The sequence below is a fragment of the Podarcis tiliguerta genome, assembly GCF_965153285.1.
Source record: "Podarcis tiliguerta genome assembly, chromosome: 12".
NCBI classification, from domain to species: Eukaryota; Metazoa; Chordata; class Lepidosauria; order Squamata; family Lacertidae; genus Podarcis; species Podarcis tiliguerta.
In genome coordinates this window covers 28791422-28811578 of record NC_139545.1, presented here as the reverse complement: position 1 = coordinate 28811578, position 20157 = coordinate 28791422, and the positions used below count along the sequence as shown (strand labels likewise).

At 41.0% G+C, this 20157-nt stretch overlaps 1 protein-coding gene across 6 annotated transcripts in view; it reads right to left on the bottom strand.

The window, feature by feature from the left end:
- Positions 1–20157, bottom strand: part of DGKB (diacylglycerol kinase beta) — a 323351-nt gene that overhangs the window by 127606 nt on the left and 175588 nt on the right. For all 6 annotated transcript variants that reach the window (XM_083405386.1, XM_083405389.1, XM_083405387.1 and 3 more), the window contains 3 exons: positions 14952–15037; positions 13319–13408; positions 4954–5114 (listed from right to left, as the gene is read on the bottom strand). In XM_083405386.1, the coding sequence (XP_083261512.1) occupies positions 4954–5114; positions 13319–13408; positions 14952–15037 (337 nt within the window). The remainder of the gene's footprint in view (positions 1–4953; positions 5115–13318; positions 13409–14951; positions 15038–20157) is intronic.

Sequence of the window (20157 nt, the reverse complement as noted above, 5' to 3'; positions counted from 1 at the left end):
CTGAAGTTCATAAAAGGATAATCTAAAATACCAAGCTAAGATACAAGGCTTCACATGTGCTCCCACACTCACCCAGAGCTCTTAAGCAAATTTCCATCAAGGGAATCAAATTCCCATCAATGGAAGAAGTATGTCCTTTCCTACATTCAGGGAAAACAATGATGCCTTGGTATTGCACCATCATAATGTCAGGTACAATGATATGCTTGCATCGTGATCAATTGAAACCAGCATCAAATATTGATGGCACGTTTTCCCAATATATGTATATTGTCCCAAGGGGAGAAAATACCTCAAACTGACAATAAGAAAAATCTCTGGAATCACAAATTCGTGACAAAATAAAGAAATACCCATGTTCATTTAATTGCCATCTTGGCTTTAAAATACCTCCATGGTCAGAGCCACTATGCCTCTGAGTACCAGTTGCTAAGGACCAATAGGATGATGGACTATGCTGGATTTTGGTCTGATCCAGAACAGGGCTCTATTACTTGTGTTATGCTCTTACAACAGGAATACAACATCTGACATGGGGAGCTGTAAAATTCATTATTTATACAGTGGTACCTCGGGTTACATACGCTTCAGGTTACATATACTTCAGGTTACAGACTCTGCTAACCCAGAAATAGTACCTTGGGTTAAGAACTTTGCTTCAGGATGAGAACAGAAATCGTTCTCCAGCGGCGCAGCAGCAGCGGGACGCCCCATTAGCTAAAGTGGTGCTTCAGGTTAAGAGCAGTTTCAGGTTAAGAACGGACCTCCAGAACGAATTAAGTACTTAACCTGAGGTACCACTGTACTGTGCCTATCACTACATAATGTGCCAAATAAAATATACCATCAAAGGTTATAAGCAATCAAAAACAAAGTGAAACAGAATGCAGACATTCTGGAATTAACCTATATTGTCCAATATTTAAGCAGAAAATCCTTAACAAGACATTCATGGGAGGAAATACTTCACACTGTTATACTTCAGTGACTGTTAGAAATAATATTATCAATATGAGAATGTATCACAGTTATGGTAGATTATTATTAATACAGAACCATGATGAACTGTTAATCATTACTTAGTGAATTACAAATCTCATATAGAGAAAATAATGCCATAAATAATTAACAGTATATACGGACTAACATAACTATAAGCTAATTATACACCACCTAGCTGACAGTTACATTCATCCGAGCTTTTAGGTCTCTGTATAATTCTGAATTTGCAGTTGAACGTTTGCTTTTCTTCATGTAGCTTCAGTATTCCCCCCCCCCCCTCATATAAAATGCAGAGGTACTCCAAAGCGGTATTCTGTAGTGCTGTTTTAATAAAATATTCAACTGCTTAGATCTTGTTCCTATGATCTATGCAGAATGCAAAGAAGAGCATAGGGTTGACCCCAGGGCTCTCTAAGTCAACAAGCTCAGGAGAGCTCTAAGAATGTGGCTGATTTCATTCTGAAGGAAAGCCCATATGCAAAAAACAAAACCACAGGAGTATTTGAAAGGAGCGAACCCTTGATGGACCACAGCACTAACACTGGATATAAGCCTCTGTTTGCTGTTTTAATGGTAAACGTTTGCATGGCTATGGCTGGAGATAAGACTCTGCCTGTTGCCTGGTTCCAGGTTCCTGCCTGCTCTACCTGGAGATGCTTAGGGTTGAACCTTTGGCCTTCTGCACACAAAGAAGATGCTCTACCCCTGACTCTCTATCCATCTCGGGCTTAGAAGAATACCTTGGTCTATGATATTGAAAACCACTAGAGAACCAGGAGAATCAGCAAGGTAGGGCTCCTACTATTCATTTCTCAGTCCATGGCAGCTTCCATTCCAAAACCCGGCCAAAAACCAGACTGGAATGGCTCTAAATAATCAGTTTTGGACAGAAAAGCCTGAAGATGAGATGCAATCATGTGCGCTGACACTTCAGATTCTACCCTTACTTTACATTTCAGCTTGGGAGTCATTTAGCTGACAGGGAATATTTAAATGTATGAAATAAACAAAATTATCAAGGACCGGCTTCTATCATAGTTTGTTTTTCAGTGAGGACTGAAAACATGGTGATTACAACAGGGTTTGGGGACATAGGCCTGCAAATATATGTTAAGCTGTTTTTGTTGCTTTTATTAAGTTTAGACTTCCAATACATAGAATCATAGAATCATAGAATCATAGAGTTGGAAGAGACCACAAGGGCCATCGAGTCCAACCCCCTGCCAAGCAGGAAAATGCTTTTAAGTGTTGCAGATACAATTTTTGTTATAATTTATATATTATAATTAGTCCCTTTGATGGAATTCTGATGTTCAAAGCAGGATATACGTATTTTGAACAAGTACATAAAAATAGGCTGAAATATAATTTTTAATTATATTTTAGATATAGGCTGATTTTTTTTTTAAAGGACTAGGTGTACTAAAAGGTTTCCTCTTCCTTGCCTTGTATTTCTTGTTTTTTTCTGGGTATCACTTTGATTTACTGCCTTCACGTTTAGATGAGCATCAATTACAAGTCTGCATTGCCATCTTAGCGTCAGAAACACCAGTGTTATTTGCTTGTAGTACATGTGGGTGATGGTAATAAATCCTCATCTAATATAAGATTAAGTTATGATCCTAAGTTGTTGTAGCTCTGATTCTTTTCCCATTCTGGAAGAATATATTAAAGTTATGGAATGAAACATGAGGCTAAAAACTTAAGAGGATTGTGAAAGGGAGCTAGACCCATAACAACGCCAAATTTATGATTATGTGAACTAAGCAGTCATTTTTTTTTCCTATTGGCAGAATAAGAGGCTCTTAGTGACTGGCTATAGTTGAAGGATATTAAATCATGACCATGCAAATTTCTATTTGATAGTGCATTTGGATGGTAATATATTAGGTGTTGTAAAAGTACACTTGTCTTTGACGTAGACCTTTGCTACCATATGATAATAACTTTTAAGAGAATACATACAAATTTCTATTCATCAGCAACAATGAATGTATTTTGTCTCAATATGGTAGACCAGGTTTTTTGTTTTTTTAAATGTTAAGACTTAAGGCATGCTTCTCAAAGAACCCAGAGAACATTTCTTGTTAACTCTAGTTTTTCTCACTCAATTGCTTCTATGGTTGGTTAATCTTGATTTATAAGCTGTTCTGCCACCGTATTATCTAACCTATGTTCATACATGATCTGAAATAGAGCGTCTCTTCACATGAAGTTGGGTTGCTGCCTCCCCTCCACACAAATAGACAAGTACAGTGGTACCTCAGGTTAAATACTTAATTCGTTCTGGAGGTCCATTCTTAACCTGAAACTGTTCTTAACCTGAAGCACCACTTTAGCTACTGGGGCCATCTGCTGCCGCCTGGCCGCTGGAGCACGATTTCTGTTCTCATCCTGAAGCAAAGTTCTTAACCTGAAGCACTATTTCTGGGTTAGTGGAGTCTGTAACCTGAAGCGTATGTAACCTGAAGCGTATGTAACCCAAGGTACCACTGTAATTGCAGATGCCCGTTTGTATGTATGGGAAACTGCTCCCCGCCTTTTGACGAGTTGGGTCACCACATTCTGCACCAGTTAAACTTTTTAAGGTCAGCCCAGAACTGACTTTTGTAATTACTTGTTACAAGGCATGGCTATAGTCACTAGCTTAAGTGGCTTGGAGAAAGGATTTGAAGGGTTGCAGAGAATAAGTTAGTTTTCACAGGCTGTGCACCTCTGGTTACGAAACTGCTAGGAACAAACAAGAGGGAGCTGGTGTAACTAGTACACTCTGGGTTGAGTACTGGATAGATTAGCAAGATAAAACAAATTCAAAATAGAAATGCAAAATAATGAATAAGTAGTAAAGCTCTATGAATAGCTGAGAATCACATAGCAATCATTTCATCCCAAACGGAAGTGGTTCTGTGTTAAATGTCTTCTGTATTCTTCCAGTCATCAATACAATTCTAACAAAATATCTGGCCACCTCCTTTCCCCGCATCCTCCCTCTAGTTATGGTAGGAAGATGCTTTTCATGCAGACCGCTCATTGATCAATCTACTTTAGCACTGTTGACTCCAGTGGTCACCACACTTCCCCCTGCCCCCTAGACCACTTGAAATTTGCTGAGGGTCCTGCCAAACCACTTCGTTATTTTTCTGCCAGTTGTCGCAATTGTAATGCATGGCGCTAGGAGCTGCATGATTTTTAATTGCAATTTTATAGGGATGCTGTGGAACATCTGAATGAATCTTGTGGACCATGGGTGGTCTGTGTGCACCACCGTTTGGGAAGCCCAGTCTATGCAGATTGTCAGGAGCAACTCTTCAAGGTTTCAAACAGGACTTTCCCCCAGTTCTATCTGGGGTTGAACCCAGAGACCGTCTGCATGCAAAGTATGATCTCCACTACGAAGTCATGGCCTTCCCCCAGTGCTAACACTATTTATTTGGTTTCTGTGTCATCCAGAAGATCAGTAATGGATTCGGGGAAGCGATAAATAGATTGCACCTTTTTTCATCAAGTAACGTATGGAAGCAAGCCTAATTCTGTCCATTAAAACAAAAGAATATATTTAAGAAACCTTTTTCAGCAGTGTGCCTTTGAAAGTCTGAATATTTCCCAACATGACAGTTAAGAGGTGTTAATGAATGATTCATAGTTTATATTTGTATAGGCACCACTAATTTAGAGCTACAGCTCTTCATATGAGCCATTAGGAACTGTGTGATTATATTGCCCATACATGAACAGGTGGAAGAGCTTGAGAAAATAATTCTATTTTGACTATGTAAATAAATTTATGCAAATTGTTTCATTTATGTATTCCTTTTTCTAGACAAAACTGTATATAAAATAAATTATCTGTGCTCTGCCATCCCTCACTCTGAGCATCAATTCTGAACAGTTACTTAGAATAGCAAAAACAAAACACAACAAAAACCACAGAAGAATAAGCACAATTCTTACCACTCCAATGGAAAAGTAATTATTGATGATGCTGTAAGGCACTGGGTCTCCCTTTTCATCTTTATCATTAGGTATGACTTCAAATTTCCACCTGTCGAGCAAGATCTCTGTACTGTTCTCAATATCTTTTAGGATCTTCAGAAGATTCTCACCTTCGTATCCTGCAAAAAAGGCACACACGCCGACTTTTAAACCGGACTGCCTTTGCCCTGCTCGTTTTATTTCCTCACACAAGTTTAATCACCTCAGTCTCACCATGCAGCATGTCACAAGAGAAAAAATGCATTTAAATTGTGGAAACCCAGGTCAGTTTTAGCATAATATGTAAGTTTCTTCAGCCCTGCAGGGCTGGTACCATGCCTGAGCTACCATTTCCTTACAGAACTGATGCCAACGTCCACTGTCACTTGGTCACGTGAGTCCAACTCTTGTAGTGATGGAGCCGCCAGCCACTCTTTCCTCCTCACAACCTTACCTGTGGCATTATAACGGCCTGGGATCCAAGGACTGCCTGCTTCCCAATTTGTATTGTATTATTTTATGTACTGTGGCTTGCGGTTGTTTTGTTGATTATAGTTTAGAAATTATTTGTTGTAACTGTTGAGTGGATTTCTGTTTATCTTTTATCTTATTATTATTTAATACTATTCTTATGATTGTTGAACGTTACTTTTTATGTAGGTTGCCTATTTTAAAGTTATGTTTTATTATCACATTTTTGTAGCATTAGATTGTTATAAGGGACGCAGGTGGCGCTGTGGGTTAAACCACAGAGCCTAGGACATGCTGATCAGAAGGTCAGCGGTTCGGATCCCCGCAATGGGGTGCTCCCATTGCTTGGTCCCTGCTCCTGCCAACCTAGCAGTTCGAAAGCATGTCAAAGTGCAAGTAGATAAATAGGTACCGCTCCGGCGGGAAGGTAAACGGCGTTTCCGTGCGCTGCTCTGGTTTCGCCAGGAGCAGCTTAGTCATGCTGGTGCATGATCCGGAAGCCGTACGCCGGCTCCCTCGGCCAATAAAGCGAGATGAATGCCGCAACCCCAGAGTCAGCCACGACTGAACCTAATGGTCAGGGGTCCCTTTACCTTTTTTTAGATTGTTATAAGATGTTCATTTTTTGTTTCTTCAGCTTGTAAACCGCCTTGAGTATTGTAAGATAGAAAGACGGGATACAAGTTAAAAATGATGATAACATAAAACATAGCACATGACAGCCACCCAGCAGGGTTTAGAGACAGTGGCTCCTAGTCTCCTTGACTATTACAGTACCAGACAGCCATGGTGTGTGGGTGGGTGTGGGTGTAGAAGTGACAGCAGCTACTGAAAGCTATAACAAAGGGTGGCAGCAAAGTAAGCCAGAGCAGTTGCTATCAGCAACACTATACAAAAACCCAACTCAAACCTGGTGATAGCTTTGCTCTAGGCCAAGGAACTACAAAAACAACTTCAGCTTTCCACCAAACAAATGCAAAATAGCTCACCCTGCTTTCATGGAGCCTAAATTAACAATAGCTTACAATTTCTATTTATTGCCTTTATATGTGACTTTTCATCAAGGTGCTCAAAAACATAGTTGAGAACAGTCTGGTTCATCCCGTCATTGGATATACAAGCAGGCCATTTCTTTCTTAAAGCACTGAAAGGGATTGGGGGCTTTCTACATCCTACATATCAGCTCCTGCATGTCACATGGAAAAACACTTTAAAAAAATAGAGTGGGTTTCTGATATGGTACTGAGGTGTGCGATTAGAGGAGGTGAGAGGGAATCAAATAAAGGCTCGGGAGTAAGTTTATGAGTAGTTTCACCCTTCTGCACATTCCCCAGAACTGCCTAAAACCCTTTGAAGCAGTCTCATGGGCTCAGCATGGAGATAAGGTGTTGCTATGCACCATCTTCCCCGGAGCCCATAACATTTTATTCTTCTCTGTGGCTGCTCCCATATTGTGGAATTCCTTCCCGAGAGAGGTTAAGATTTTTTATCTTTCTTCTAGCAGGCTAAGTCCTTCCAAAGACAGGCCTTTGGAAGCCAACATGCTGGCAGAGCTGATCACTGGGTTGCTGTCTTGGTAAATTGCATTTCAACAGCTGGTTTTAAACACGATGCAATGTGTTTTCATCATTGGTTTGTTTTTTTTAGCAAAGTTTGTTTTTACTGTTTTGTATTTTATAATTGCTATTTTCAAACATAAGCTACCTTAATTCCCAACTTGGGAGAAAGGCAGGCTATAAATATATTAAATAAATTGCCTTTATTAGTTGTAGCTGGCTTTCAAAAGGAGCAAATGCATGCCGCTGTTAAATAGAAACACCTTATTTAATAAAATCAGAGAAAGCTGAGAAGTCTAACCTGAGGAAAATCTTTCCATAAAGATTTTATTGTGTCAGTAATCATGCTACTTAAAAGTCCTACATCAGTTGAGAATTGTTAGAAAATGTATGGCTGCAACTATGTGATAGCCACCATATGTCTATAGTGTTTGAAAGGTTGCCTTTTTCTTTTTTCTTTTTTCTTTTACTACGTGGGCACAAAACAGTACTGTTTTATTCTGTGAACCACCCTGAGATGATGAAGGGTGGCATATAAATCTAATAAACAAAATAAAATAAATAAAATAAAAAATACTGTGTCAATTATCTTCCCTACAAATGCGCACCACACACATGCTCGTTTGATAAACAGGAGAGGGGGATCAATCCTTTTAAAAGATAATGAGATCTTATCTCACTATAAAAGCTAATAAATTAGTCCTGCCAAGCAATGCATTCAGTAGCAATGAAGTTGATTCTGTAAAATTGTTACAGGTTATTTGTTTAATAATTCATAATCCATGCCAGGAGTTTGCACCATCGAGAAGGGAAAATTACTCACCAGCAAACAAATTTGTTGGCCTCCCTTCTGTTCTCCAATCCTATGGAAAAGTTTCAGGAGGGGGAAAAAATCAGTGTTGTGGCATCAGCTACCAGGGAAAAGGAGGCAAAGAATAGTGAAAAGAAGAGAACTTGAGGGCTTATTTTTCCCCTCCTAGTTTAAACAGACAGCTTTCTAAGTGGTTAAGTGCGAGTCAAGAGTGGACAGTCCACAAAGAAAGAAGTAACAGAGTTCAGTGATGGAGGGTCCAAGAAGACGGACGGTGACAAAACGAATCACCATTGTGCGGACTTGCATTGTTAGGCACACCCCTACTTTCTCCCATTCTGCAGAACATTCCAGACAATCAGAGGAAGCAGAAAGAAGCGCCATAAGGAAGGAGTCTACCAGTTAGGCATCTTATGGAGCACACTGATAAATGTTTTCTCCTCCTGCTGGTATATCCACCTGTCTGGCAGAGCAGCTTGGTCCGCATACCAGATTTCACATAAAGCCTGAAAACATAGTCATTGCATGAAGTGGCTATGAATATATACAGGCAGATTATCTCCTCTCTGGATAAGGAAGGATTAAGGCTTTCAGTGGCTTCTAGCCACGATGGCTATTGTCAGGGGACCGCCATCGGAACAGGGAAGGGAAGCAGAGGGGCAGCTGGGTTACAGGGAAGCTCTGAAAATCTTGCGAAGCAGTTCCTCTTCCTGTGGTGGGGAAAGCCACACCTCTAGTGGGGAAGATGGGAAGGGACCAGAGGATGCTGCTGGGAGCCTCAGCACCAGGCCAGGAGGGAAGCACGCCTCTTCTGTCGCCCACCCTGCGCAGAGGTGTAAAACGCAAAGAAGGAAGGAAAAGGCTGGGGGTGTCTAAGCTCATATGTTGGGGGAGGACCCGGAAATGACCACGCCCGGATTCTGCTAGCGATTGAGGCAGACATGAACTTGTGGTTCTGCACTGTAAATAGTTTTTGCACCAAAATAAAACCTGTAAAAGACAGGTCGGAGTCCTGTCTGGTTACTCACGAGCAACCACCATTGCCATCTGGTAGCTATGTTCTCCCTGCACTGTTCAAGGCAGGCTGCCTGTCAATACCAGTTGCTTGGAAGGGCATGTGCAAAGAGGGCTCTTGCATTCAGATAATGTTCACAGGCTTCCCACAGGCCTCTGACTGGTCACCCTGAAAACAGGATGCTGCACTAGATGGGCTTGATGCAGTAGGGTTCTTCTTCTTGTTGTTGTTGTTTAGTCGTTTAGTCGTTTAGTCGTGTCCGACTCTTCATGACCCCATGGACCAGAGCACGCCAGGCACTTCTGTCTTCCACTGCCTCCCGCAGTTTGGTCAAACTCATGCTGGTAGCTTTGAGAACACTATCCAACCATCTCGTCCTCTGTCGTCCCCTTCTCCTTGTGCCCTCCATCTTTCCCAACATCCAGGTCTTTTCCAGGGAGTCTTCTCTTCTCTTGAGGTGGCCAAAATATTGGAGCCTCAGCTTCACGACCTGTCCTTCCAGTGAGCACTCAGGGCTGATTTCCTTAAGAATGGATACATTTGATCTTCTTGCAGTCCATGGAGTCTCAAAAGTCTCTTTGCAGTCCATGGAGACTCATAATTCAAAAGCATCAATTTTTTGGCGATCAGCCTTCTTTATGGTCCAGCTCTCACTTCCATACATCACTACTGGGAAAACCATAGCTTTTACTATACGGACCTTTGGCAAGGTGATGTCTCTACTTTTTAAGATGCTGTCTAGGTTTGTCATTGCTTTTCTAGGGTTCTTACATTCCCAAAAATGTAGGGTTCTTCTTACATTCCCAAAAAAGTCCATTCTTTTGTGGAAGAAGGTGAAATATTTACAGTTTGGCTTACAATGGACTTCTGTAAATAAGAGATTAAGGAATACGAGCGACACGTGTGAACTTTCATCACTCACACATAGAAGGATGTTTATAGCTGATATAGAAATTAAATATTCCTTTTACATGCAGAGAATGCCTGTCAAGATAAGAGATGCTTTAGATGAGGCTGGGTGGGTATTTTTGAAGTCATACCAAAGTCCCAGAAAGGTTAGCTTTCATAATTTTGAGTTAGTCTGCCTGTGGAGGGGGGAAACCCAGAGGGCTACACCTTTGGGACTTTCAGGTTAACTGTTAATTCAATATACAAGAGCTCTTTGCTGGTGTTGTAGTGAGTTTCAGAAAGAAAGAAAGAAAGAAAGAAAGAAAGAAAGAAAGAAAATGTGGATCAACTACATAGTCAGGTAATGATCCTAATTACGACAGAAATCTAGTAATATTTAAGGCCGATTGCAATTGGTGAGACAAGATTATTTTGACTAATGTACCAATGCTTTCAGGATGGCTTAACACAACCACCTTTTCTTTGATTGGGACCAAAAGTTTACATAGCCAACATTTCCAAAAGAAAAAACATTAAAGAAAAGGTATTTAAGACAGCAACATGAAAGGCATAGCTAAAATCTGATCCAACTCTAGGCATAATGCTAGGACCTCTGATGAAAACTCCAGTGATTATTATTTTTAAATAATAATAATAATACACATTTTCTGAATAACTTGATTATATTACAACTTCAATAGTTTGTGATTAAGCCTTTCATGCTAACCAGCAGATTTGTTATTATCTGAAAAGAATTCTTCTTTGAGATATTCATATAATTTCCTAGAGCACAATCTATAACATTACACGAGTAAAACAGCAAGCTGGATATTTTTGAAGTCATACCAAAGTCCCAGAAAGGTTAGCTTTCATAATTTTGAGTTAGTCTGCCTGTGGAGGGGGGGGGGGAAACCCCAGAGGGCTACACCTATGGGAAGAAAGTGATCTGTAACAAGACAGACCAAGAAGAATCATTCAGGCCCTGAGGTATATGTTCAAGACCAGCTGAAGACAACCAAGAGAGAAATTTATTTTTCCCATTCAAACTGGATATATTCGTGATCAAAAAGAGTTACCACGAAATTGGGTAAAACATAGTTGTCGGGGGCTTTTTTGCATTGCAGCAAAGATTCTCAACACCAATACTAGTGAAGCTGGAAAAAGACCAAAATATATGTGCATAGGCAGGCAGGATCACAGTGAGCACAAAGTTCATGGTGTGAAAGTGTGAAAGCTAACCAAGAGCTACAACCAAACAAAGCTAGTATGCGGGACTTTGAAGCCCTGGACAAAGGAACCAGAGGAAGAGGAAACAGTCTAAATGTAGAAGATACCATTTAGTTAAAGCTATGTACTCGCAATGGAAGAGTGAAGGAGAACAAACAAAAAGCAGAAGACTTTTTGGAAGCTGGCACTGAGGACATAGAGAAAGAGAAATAATTTTCATTTATCGATGACTGTATTTTTATCCTCCTCATTTGTTTAGGAAGCTCAGAGCAGCTTTCATGAATCTTCCACGCAGGAAGTGATCATATTCTCACCGGCTTAACTTCAGCAATGTAAGAGTGTTAGGTACTACCTTTGTAATACTAGACACCAAGTTTCAAATGTAAGGGATCTAGAAGAGTCTTCTGGAGACTGAAATGTAGACAAGCATAATTAAGGCCATTTACAGACTGCTTTGATACCTTAAAGCGGTATAACTTACATAATCACAAGGCCTCCTGTTTCCTTGGCAATATCTTTCTCATGGCATCTTGTGTAAGTTTCTACTGTCCTCCCCTTTATACAGTGCTGGATCTACAAAAAAATGTGTGGGTTTTATTTATTCTTTGCCTCCAGGAATCCTGGTAGATGGCACCAGAAGACTGATTGTCTGAAATCTACTGCAGGATGAGAAAAGAAGGAAAGAACTAAAAAACAAACAAACATCCAATATATTAGCATTGTATGATTTGAGACTTGGTTTTTAACATCCCTGAACAAAAATAGCACTAAACTTTGGATCATTTTTGGGGGGAAGGCCAGGAGCAAAGAAACAAGCTTTTGTTTCTAGATTATGGGGCGGGGCGGAACAATGCTTTTATATTATGTACAATCCTGCTTTAAAAGGAAAAAATAATTGATATTTAGAAATTTCATGATTACAAACTCATGGAAATCGCTAACTTCTTGTTAGCCCTGCGAAAGTTTGGAGCCGCCAGCTCAATCCATGACCTCTGCATATTCATCCAAACTTCCGTACACAGCCTGTACTAAAGACTGGATGAATATACAAAGACAGAACCTTGGTCCACAAGTTCATTCTTCCTAATATGTTATCAGCACAGGTTGCACTGACATCACTACAGAATAATATCACTCATGCCTCTGCCATTCTGATTTTATGGGTTTGTCTTACATGCAGTAGTGCTAAGTGCTGACATGCAGCAGTGAAACCAAGTGAGAATTTGTGCTCAGAAAGTGGGGCAAAGTCAGGTTATTTTTGTTCCAGTTCTCAGGGACACTCCACTCCCAAACTTCTAACGCTGGCTGCAGAAGAAGATGCAAGGCACTTCTTGGCTGTATGTTAAAAGGATGGAGAAATTGGCTTGGTTTGGTAACTGACTGCCACTTTCTGGACCACTACATGAAGTGAAAGACAAGTTATCTTTTGAAATATGTCTTTTCAAAATATCTCAATGCAACTTTGCAACCCCCCCCCCAAAAAAAACCGCTCACGCAAAAGCAAAGTTGTGCCCAAAATGATTCTCTCATTGAAAACCATGTACCAAAAAATGCATTACATTAGAGAAAGATGATCTTTAAAAGCATTCATATTAGGCAAAATAGCAAACCAAAAGGAACACACAGTGGGCTAAATTCACAGAAAAATACTGTATTTTTCGCCCTATAGGGCACACCGGCCCATAGGACGCACCTAGATTTTTTTTGGGGGGGATAAAGAAAACAAATTTTATTTCCCCCCCCCCCGGCGTGGGGCTGGGGCGGGGGAAGCCCGAGCTCCCCCCGACCCCAGCCCCCAGAACGGGAGCCAGAGCGATGCCGAAACTGCGCACAGCTTCTGCATCACTCTGGGAGCTTGCGGGGGGCGGGGGAAGCCCGAGCTTCCCCCGACCCCAGCCCCCAGAAGGGAGCCAGAGCGCTGCCAAAGCATCATTTTTGGAGAGGAAAAAGTGCGTCCTATAGGGCGAAAAATACGGTACACATGAACTTTCATATGGAGCTTTTTAGTTAACAAAAAATCAAACTGATGTGGAAAAAGGGAGGACTGAACTTGAGACTGAAAAGTGAGAGAAACCAAAATTGACAGATCTGTTCATTCTTAGCTTTCCCTACTCCTCCTACCAGAGTGGGGCAATGCTCATTGGCTGGCATGACTGTGATGTGCAGGCACTGAGAAGGAAACATCAAGGCGACAATGCTAAATGCAACCAGAACTGTCATGTTTGAACCAATGAGCCACTGCCTGATTGCATTGCTTTGGAGAAAAATCATTCCATACCCTGGAAACAGGAACGGTGGTTAAAGAACTGCATGCAATATACCTTTACAAAGGAAATTTATTCTACATGTTAGCAAGTGAAATAATGTTTTATTTACCTCCTCCCCATCTCAGACACCTGGCTAAGTCATTCCCAGTTCCAAGGGGAAGAATAGCAACTGGAGGGTGCTTAATCAGATTTGCTTTTTCTGTGGATAAAGGAAGTAGATACTGTTAAATGGTAAAAAGCAGATGAGCCAGTGTATAGATCAAACAAGTATTTAATTGCATAAATATTGTGGTCAGATAATGTTTTGATTCAACCATTAGGCTGTATTACTGAAGGAAAAAAGCAGCCTTCCAAATTAATTGAGTTATCATTTTTCCTGCAACTGCCATTCTCATACATTATTCCATTATTTATTATTTTAGACACTTTTGGCATATAGCCTATTAGCCACTGACTAGCTGCCAGTGCTTCATATTTCAGTGGGAGAATCACACAGCTCTAGAGCTCTGGCAGTTTCTGACTTATATTGGAAAAGAAGCAAAGAAGATAATATTTCAAGTTTTTGTTCAAGTGGCCATCTTTTGATAGTTGTTATTCTTTATAATTATTGAACAGGTCAACCTAATATGTTTATTTCATATTTCATAATATCTATATACCATTTGATTGTTAAAGAAAAACACCTCTAAACTGTTCCATATATGTTCCATACCCACCTTTATATGAAGCCAGGGTACATTATAAATCAAGTAAATACATGAATAGATGCAAAACGGGGGGGAAAGAAAATGCTTCCTTTCTGAAGTGAGTAATTACAGAGAGATATCTACACTTCATAGGTGCTTGAAGGGACCCTGCAATCTCATTGAATAGGAAAATTGCACAACCACCCTCCATACACACACTGTTCAGATGTGCTTTCATGGGGTTGCAGCTAATACTACTCCTACTCAGAGTAGACTCATTGAAGTGAATGGCATGGCTAACTTGGGTTCATTCATTTCAATAGGTCTGTGCCAAGTAGAACTCAAGCTGGCTACAACCTACTGTCTATTCCAAAGGTCAAAGTGATTGAATAGGAGTTCTAAGTTGCTTCAAGAATCTACTTTCTTAGAACATTCCATAAGTGGACCTTCTCTACAAAAACTTTATATAGAAGGTCGGTGGCAGCATCAGAAACCTTGAAATGAACAGCTCAATAAAATTAGTCTCTCTGTGTGGAGGGAGGGGGCATTCAAGATTCTGGCTAAAATGGGTGCTTTCAGACCTGTCGGGTAAGCTGTGTTGATGGCTCCCACAAGAAGACACAAATAACTGACCCTAATGGTCTTACTGATTATGAGCCAGCTTCCAGTGTTCCTATGACATAGAAAAAGAATACTCCTATACTTCTTCATATTAAGAGAGCCAATTGTAATGAGGCATATGCTCTAATACTGCCAAAAGTCCAGTGTAATGAAAGAGGATCAGCACTAAAATGAGATATTCTCTATAAACAATATGTGAAAATGGTTAGAGAGCTTAAGTTAGAACTTCAACTGCCTCTTTCAAAAATTCCCCAAACACTCCTAACCAACTTCCTTTCTGCAGCCTCCCCTCTTTTGATTACTTTAGCAAGGAGCAGAGGAAGATTTCCTACCTCTGATGAATCCCAAGAGTCAACTGTACATAAAGCTCAAATCGCAGACCTTTGATAAAAGGTTCAAAAAATTGAGTTAATCGCTCAAAAAATGGCACGTTACCTATGCAGTCCAAAATCCATCCCACAGTTCCATCTCCACCACATGCTAATACTCGAAAGTCAGACACATCTCGGAAAAAATTCAACCTGAAATAGAAAAGACGTGTGTGAAGTTATGACCCACAACCTTGTTCTCTCAATGCTCTGTGGACAGAATACTTGCACAGCAGTTCCTCTGCTCAGCTTGCAAGCACGCGCTTCATGATGAATATAATTCTCAGATACAACGGGCTATGCTATAAGGGAACCAGTTATAAGATGCTAATTACTGCAAAGTGATCCAATAAAATTAGTTTCATTATAACATGCAGTTTATTATGGCGAGCAGTAAAATATTCATCTCCTGGGAACTATATTTTAATGTACAAAGATTAACTAGCATGTAGATGCCAAGTAGCTGTAAAGAACATCATTTTTCAGAGAGGGATCTATGCAACCTATGGTTGACTTGCAAGAGTTTTCAAATGATTTCGAAAGCCAAATTAAAACAACGGAACATGAGCCCCCTTCCCATGTTACTCACATGCTATGGTAAAATGCTGTGAAGCAGGAATCATGCGATTACTAAGGAGTGAGGCCCTAGCTGTGGTGTTGTCCTCAACTGAGGAGCTCCTGGCCCTCAGCCTGGCACGAACAGCAGCCTGGGTGTAGGCTTCCAAGTAATCAGAACACCAACATGACCCAATGCCCTGAAAACATGGAAGTCTACATGTAAGCAGATACCGTACTTTTTGCTCTATAAGACTCACTTTTCCCCTCCTAAAAAGTAAGGGGAAATGTGTGTGAATCTTATGGAGTGAATGCAGGCTGTGCAGCTATCCCAGAAGCCACAACAGCAAAAGGGATTGCTGCTTTCACTGCGCAGCGATCCCTCTTGCTGTTCTGGCTTCTGAGATTCAGAATATTTTTTTCTTGTTTTCCTCCTCCAAAAACTAAGTGCCTCTTGTGGTCTGGTGCGTCTTATAGAGTGAAAAATACGATACTCACCCGAAGGCTTCTTTTCAGCATACAGCTATATGCTAATACAGTCAAACCTTGGAAGTCGAACAGCTTAGTTCCCAAACGTTTTGGCTTCCGAACATCGCAAACTCAGAAATGACTGTTCCGGTTTGCGAACTATTTTTGGAAGTTGAACGTCCGACGGGACTTCTGCAGCTTCCGATTGGCTACAGGAGCTTCTTGCAGCCAATCAGAAGCCGTGCTTTGGTTTTTGAACGTTTTGGAAGTCGAACATTCGACTTCCAAGGTATGACTGTACTTGAAGATCTGTAGACTGGACCAGGCAGTGCATGCAATGGAATATTATCCTGCCTCTGAGTCATCACCATTTTGTCTTCACATTAAGGTAAATGTACCCCTGCCCGTATGGGCCAGTCTTGACAGACTCTAGGGTTGTGCGCCCATCTCACTCAAAGAGGCCAAGGGCCAGCGCTGTCCGAAGACACTTCCGGGTCACGTGGCCAGCGTGACATCGCTGCTCTGGCGAGCCAGAGCCGCACACGGAAACGCTGTTTACCTTCCTGCTAGTAAGTGGTCCCTATTTATCTACTTGCACCCAGGGGTGTTTTCGAACTGTTAGGTTGGCAGGCGCTGGGACCGAACAGCGGGAGCGCACCCCGCCGCGGGGATTCGAACCGCCGACCTTTCGATTGGCAAGCCCTAGGCACTGAGGCTTTAACCCACAGCGCCACCCGCATCCCTTGTCTTCACATTAGTAACACACAAAGGGGGCTTCATGGGCTATATAGTGAAGTTACATGAACTTCAACAAAATGAGCAATGCTTTCCAAACTGCTTATAATGTATGGGAAACAGCCCTACTAGAGAAGTTAAGCAACAAAACTTAAATTAGCACGAGGACAAAGGATGTCTTCAACCTATTGTGGTTTCCTCTTTATCACATACACAGCACAAGCAGACAATGACCTATCCCCAACAGCATATGAATCAATATTGCTAATCTGACCCAACAACCACCACCTCATGCATGCAAACAAACCATACTGCAACCAAGCAGGCACTGGGCCCTCCAAACTATTGCAATGCCAATGTAAATAAATAAATGTACAATAAAGGGCATGTGTCACATGATGCTGACGTGATACCCTACACAAACGCTATGCAATAGAACAAAACGCTACCCGCCCATCTCTCTCTTTTTCTCCCCCCAACTGCATGATGTCTTTGACCATTTATGTTTCATACAATACACAAACTGTGAAAAAGACTCTATGAATCAAAAATGGAGATGCTATATGCACGTTTCCTTGTTCATTTGGTTGCTTTGTAACACAAGAAAATCTTCAATAAAAACCAATTAAAAGAATTATTACAGCAGATTACTTGGCTGATAAAGTTCCAAGCTGATATGTAGATCAGTAATTCACTTGTTATTCAGAAATGCACATGTGTAATCACAGAAGACACACACATGTGTATATATCTGAACTACTGGTGTATTGTGTGTTTCCATCAATAAATTTCATGAGTGTCTAGTATGCTCATAAAATAGAGATGACAGATACAGTGAAAGAAAAATAAATTACTTCTGTTAAATAAACTGTTGGTTTTTTGGGTGAAATTACTTGGGCTGTACACGTTCTAAGTGAAACACACTTGATAAGTCACATAAGTTTTCAGTTCTGCACCATTTATTATCTGTTAATGACAAAACACAATAGAACATGGAGAGAAATCAGTATCAATGACAGGAGGAATAATGAGAGGTAACATCACTACTCATTCTGAAGAGAGAAACTAGCATTGAACATGATATAGGCCAGCACCTGCTCAGCCATAATTTACTGGCAATATTTTTGCAGGCATAAACTAGAAATAGATACATTTCAAGGACAAATGTATTTATACTGGCCATAGCTTACAAATTTGTGAAGAAATGCATGTCGCAGGCTGCAGAACAGATACACATGTTGAAATAGTAGACTGAGGTTGACTGTGAGCAATTTTGATAATATGGGCCCTAATCAATACTTGAATTCCAAAAAAGGCATTAGGAGTCATGATATATATATTTAATTCTTATTTATGTATTTTTCTTCTTTAAGGGAAGTTCATCCCTGGTTGAAGGACAGGGGTCAGCAAAGTTTTTGTGGCTTGGACACCAGAGTGTGTGTGTTTGTGTGCGTGCTGTTTCCGGTGCTCCTTCCAGGCAGAGGAGGTGTGCGCAGCTTCCCATTGGCTGAAGGAGCCCGCTCTGCTCTACACCCATTTAGCGCAGCACACGGGAGCCAACTGAGCAGGTGGCAGGGGTTCCTGAGCAGGTGGTGGGGGTCCATGGGCCAACCAACACCGGCACATTTAGGGATCCACAGAGTTTGCACATCATGTGTAACAGACCTCAGCAACTCAGCATTTTGGCTAATCTACTTTATTTACACACGGAGCACTGCAACATGGCTCCCTCTCTCTCTAGCATCAGACAGCAAAGAGAAAAAGGACAAAGGACAATAGTCCCACTTCACGGAATACAGTAACACAAACATCCTGTCTCCGTCACTTCCCACTCTGTGGAGTCAAAACATACATCATCATGCGATAGACAAAAATCCCATGACTGCAATCATGGAGCAGGAATTCTAACATCAACCTCTGGTGCACATGTTGAACCTGTGCTTTGTAACCTGAATTATGTACCACTCTGACATATGTCAAGAGTAACCATTCTTCATCCAAGGCAATACACAGCATGAAAATATCAGCAGATTCACAAAGGAAAAGAGAAGACCCAAATAACTAATGTTGCAATCTTGTGTATCTTTCCCAGTGCACAGAAAGAAGCTTTGAATGATAAAACTTTATTTGCACAAATATAGCATTCTTAATAAGTTAACACAAATACAACAATGAGGGATCCATTTGCCAGAGTTTAAGATGGCATGATTTAGACATTTCAAGCATAGAACGGAGTGGACTATGAAATCTTTCTAGGAAAAATGGTGGCCTCTCTGCCAGTTGCACAACTGTTGTTTACTTAGAAGGCAAATAATGACTGAATTTCAAATGCTTCAGCATAATTAAATCTACAGTAACAGTTGTTGACAGAGCTGGATGGCTCCTATAGAGAGACATAACCACTGAACAGTGAAACTCGTTTCAGGGTAAAAACAAGTGCTCATTACAAATTGTGCAGTGTATCAGAATGGCAATTTTCACGTCACCTTGTTAACTGTGGCTCTTTATAAATATATGGTACTTTTCATATTTAGGCTCAGCTGTTGAGCCTACATTGTTTTTCCAATTTACACTACTTTTCTCATTACTAATTTTCAAATATCAACTCTTAATATTAACTGGCCTCTCAAACTTACAAAGTGTGTTTACAAAAATGTTAAGTTACTACTAAAGCACAGCTTTTTTTTACTGGAAGACTGGAAATTACTGAATGCATTGCCCTTTATTTTCCCTGAAAGTAGAGACCTACTAGCCTTTCTGTGCTACGCAAAGCATTAATAAGCCCCCCAAAAGAGAGTTTATTACACATGACCTGCTCAGCAGCAAGATAAAGAGGACAGACCTCAAGAGTACTCCACTTCCACCAGCAGCACACTTATTTATTTATTTGCTGTCTTTAGATGCAACCTTTTTGTCCAAGGAGCTCAAGGTGGCTTAAATGGTTCTGCCTCCTCATTTATTCCCCATAACAACCCTGTGAGGTAGATCATAGAATCATAGAATCATAGAATCATAGAGTTGGAAGAGACCACAAGGGCCATCGAGTCCAACCCCCTGCCAAGCAGGAACCACCATCAGACCACTCCTGACATATGGTTGTCAAGCCTCTGCTTAAAGACCTCCAAAGAAGGAGACTCCACCACACTCCTTGGCAGCAAAGACTGAGAGGAGTGACTGGCTCTAAGGCCATCCAGTGAGCTTCATAGCGCAGTGAGGATTTGAACTCTGCTCTTTTGGTCCTTGCTCAACATAGTTCTCACATAGTTCTCACTATAGGTAAAAAAGGTAAAGGACCCCTGGTCAGTTAAGTCCAGTCAAAGGCGACTATGGGGTATGGCGCTCACCTCACTTTTCAGGCCAAGGGAGCCGGAAGACAGCTTTCCAGGTCATGTGGCCAGCATGACTAAACCGCTTCTGGCGCAACGGGACACCATGACGTAAACCAGAGGGCATGGAAATGCTGTTTACCTTCCTGTCGCAGCAGTACCTATTTATCTACTTGCACTGGCGTGCTT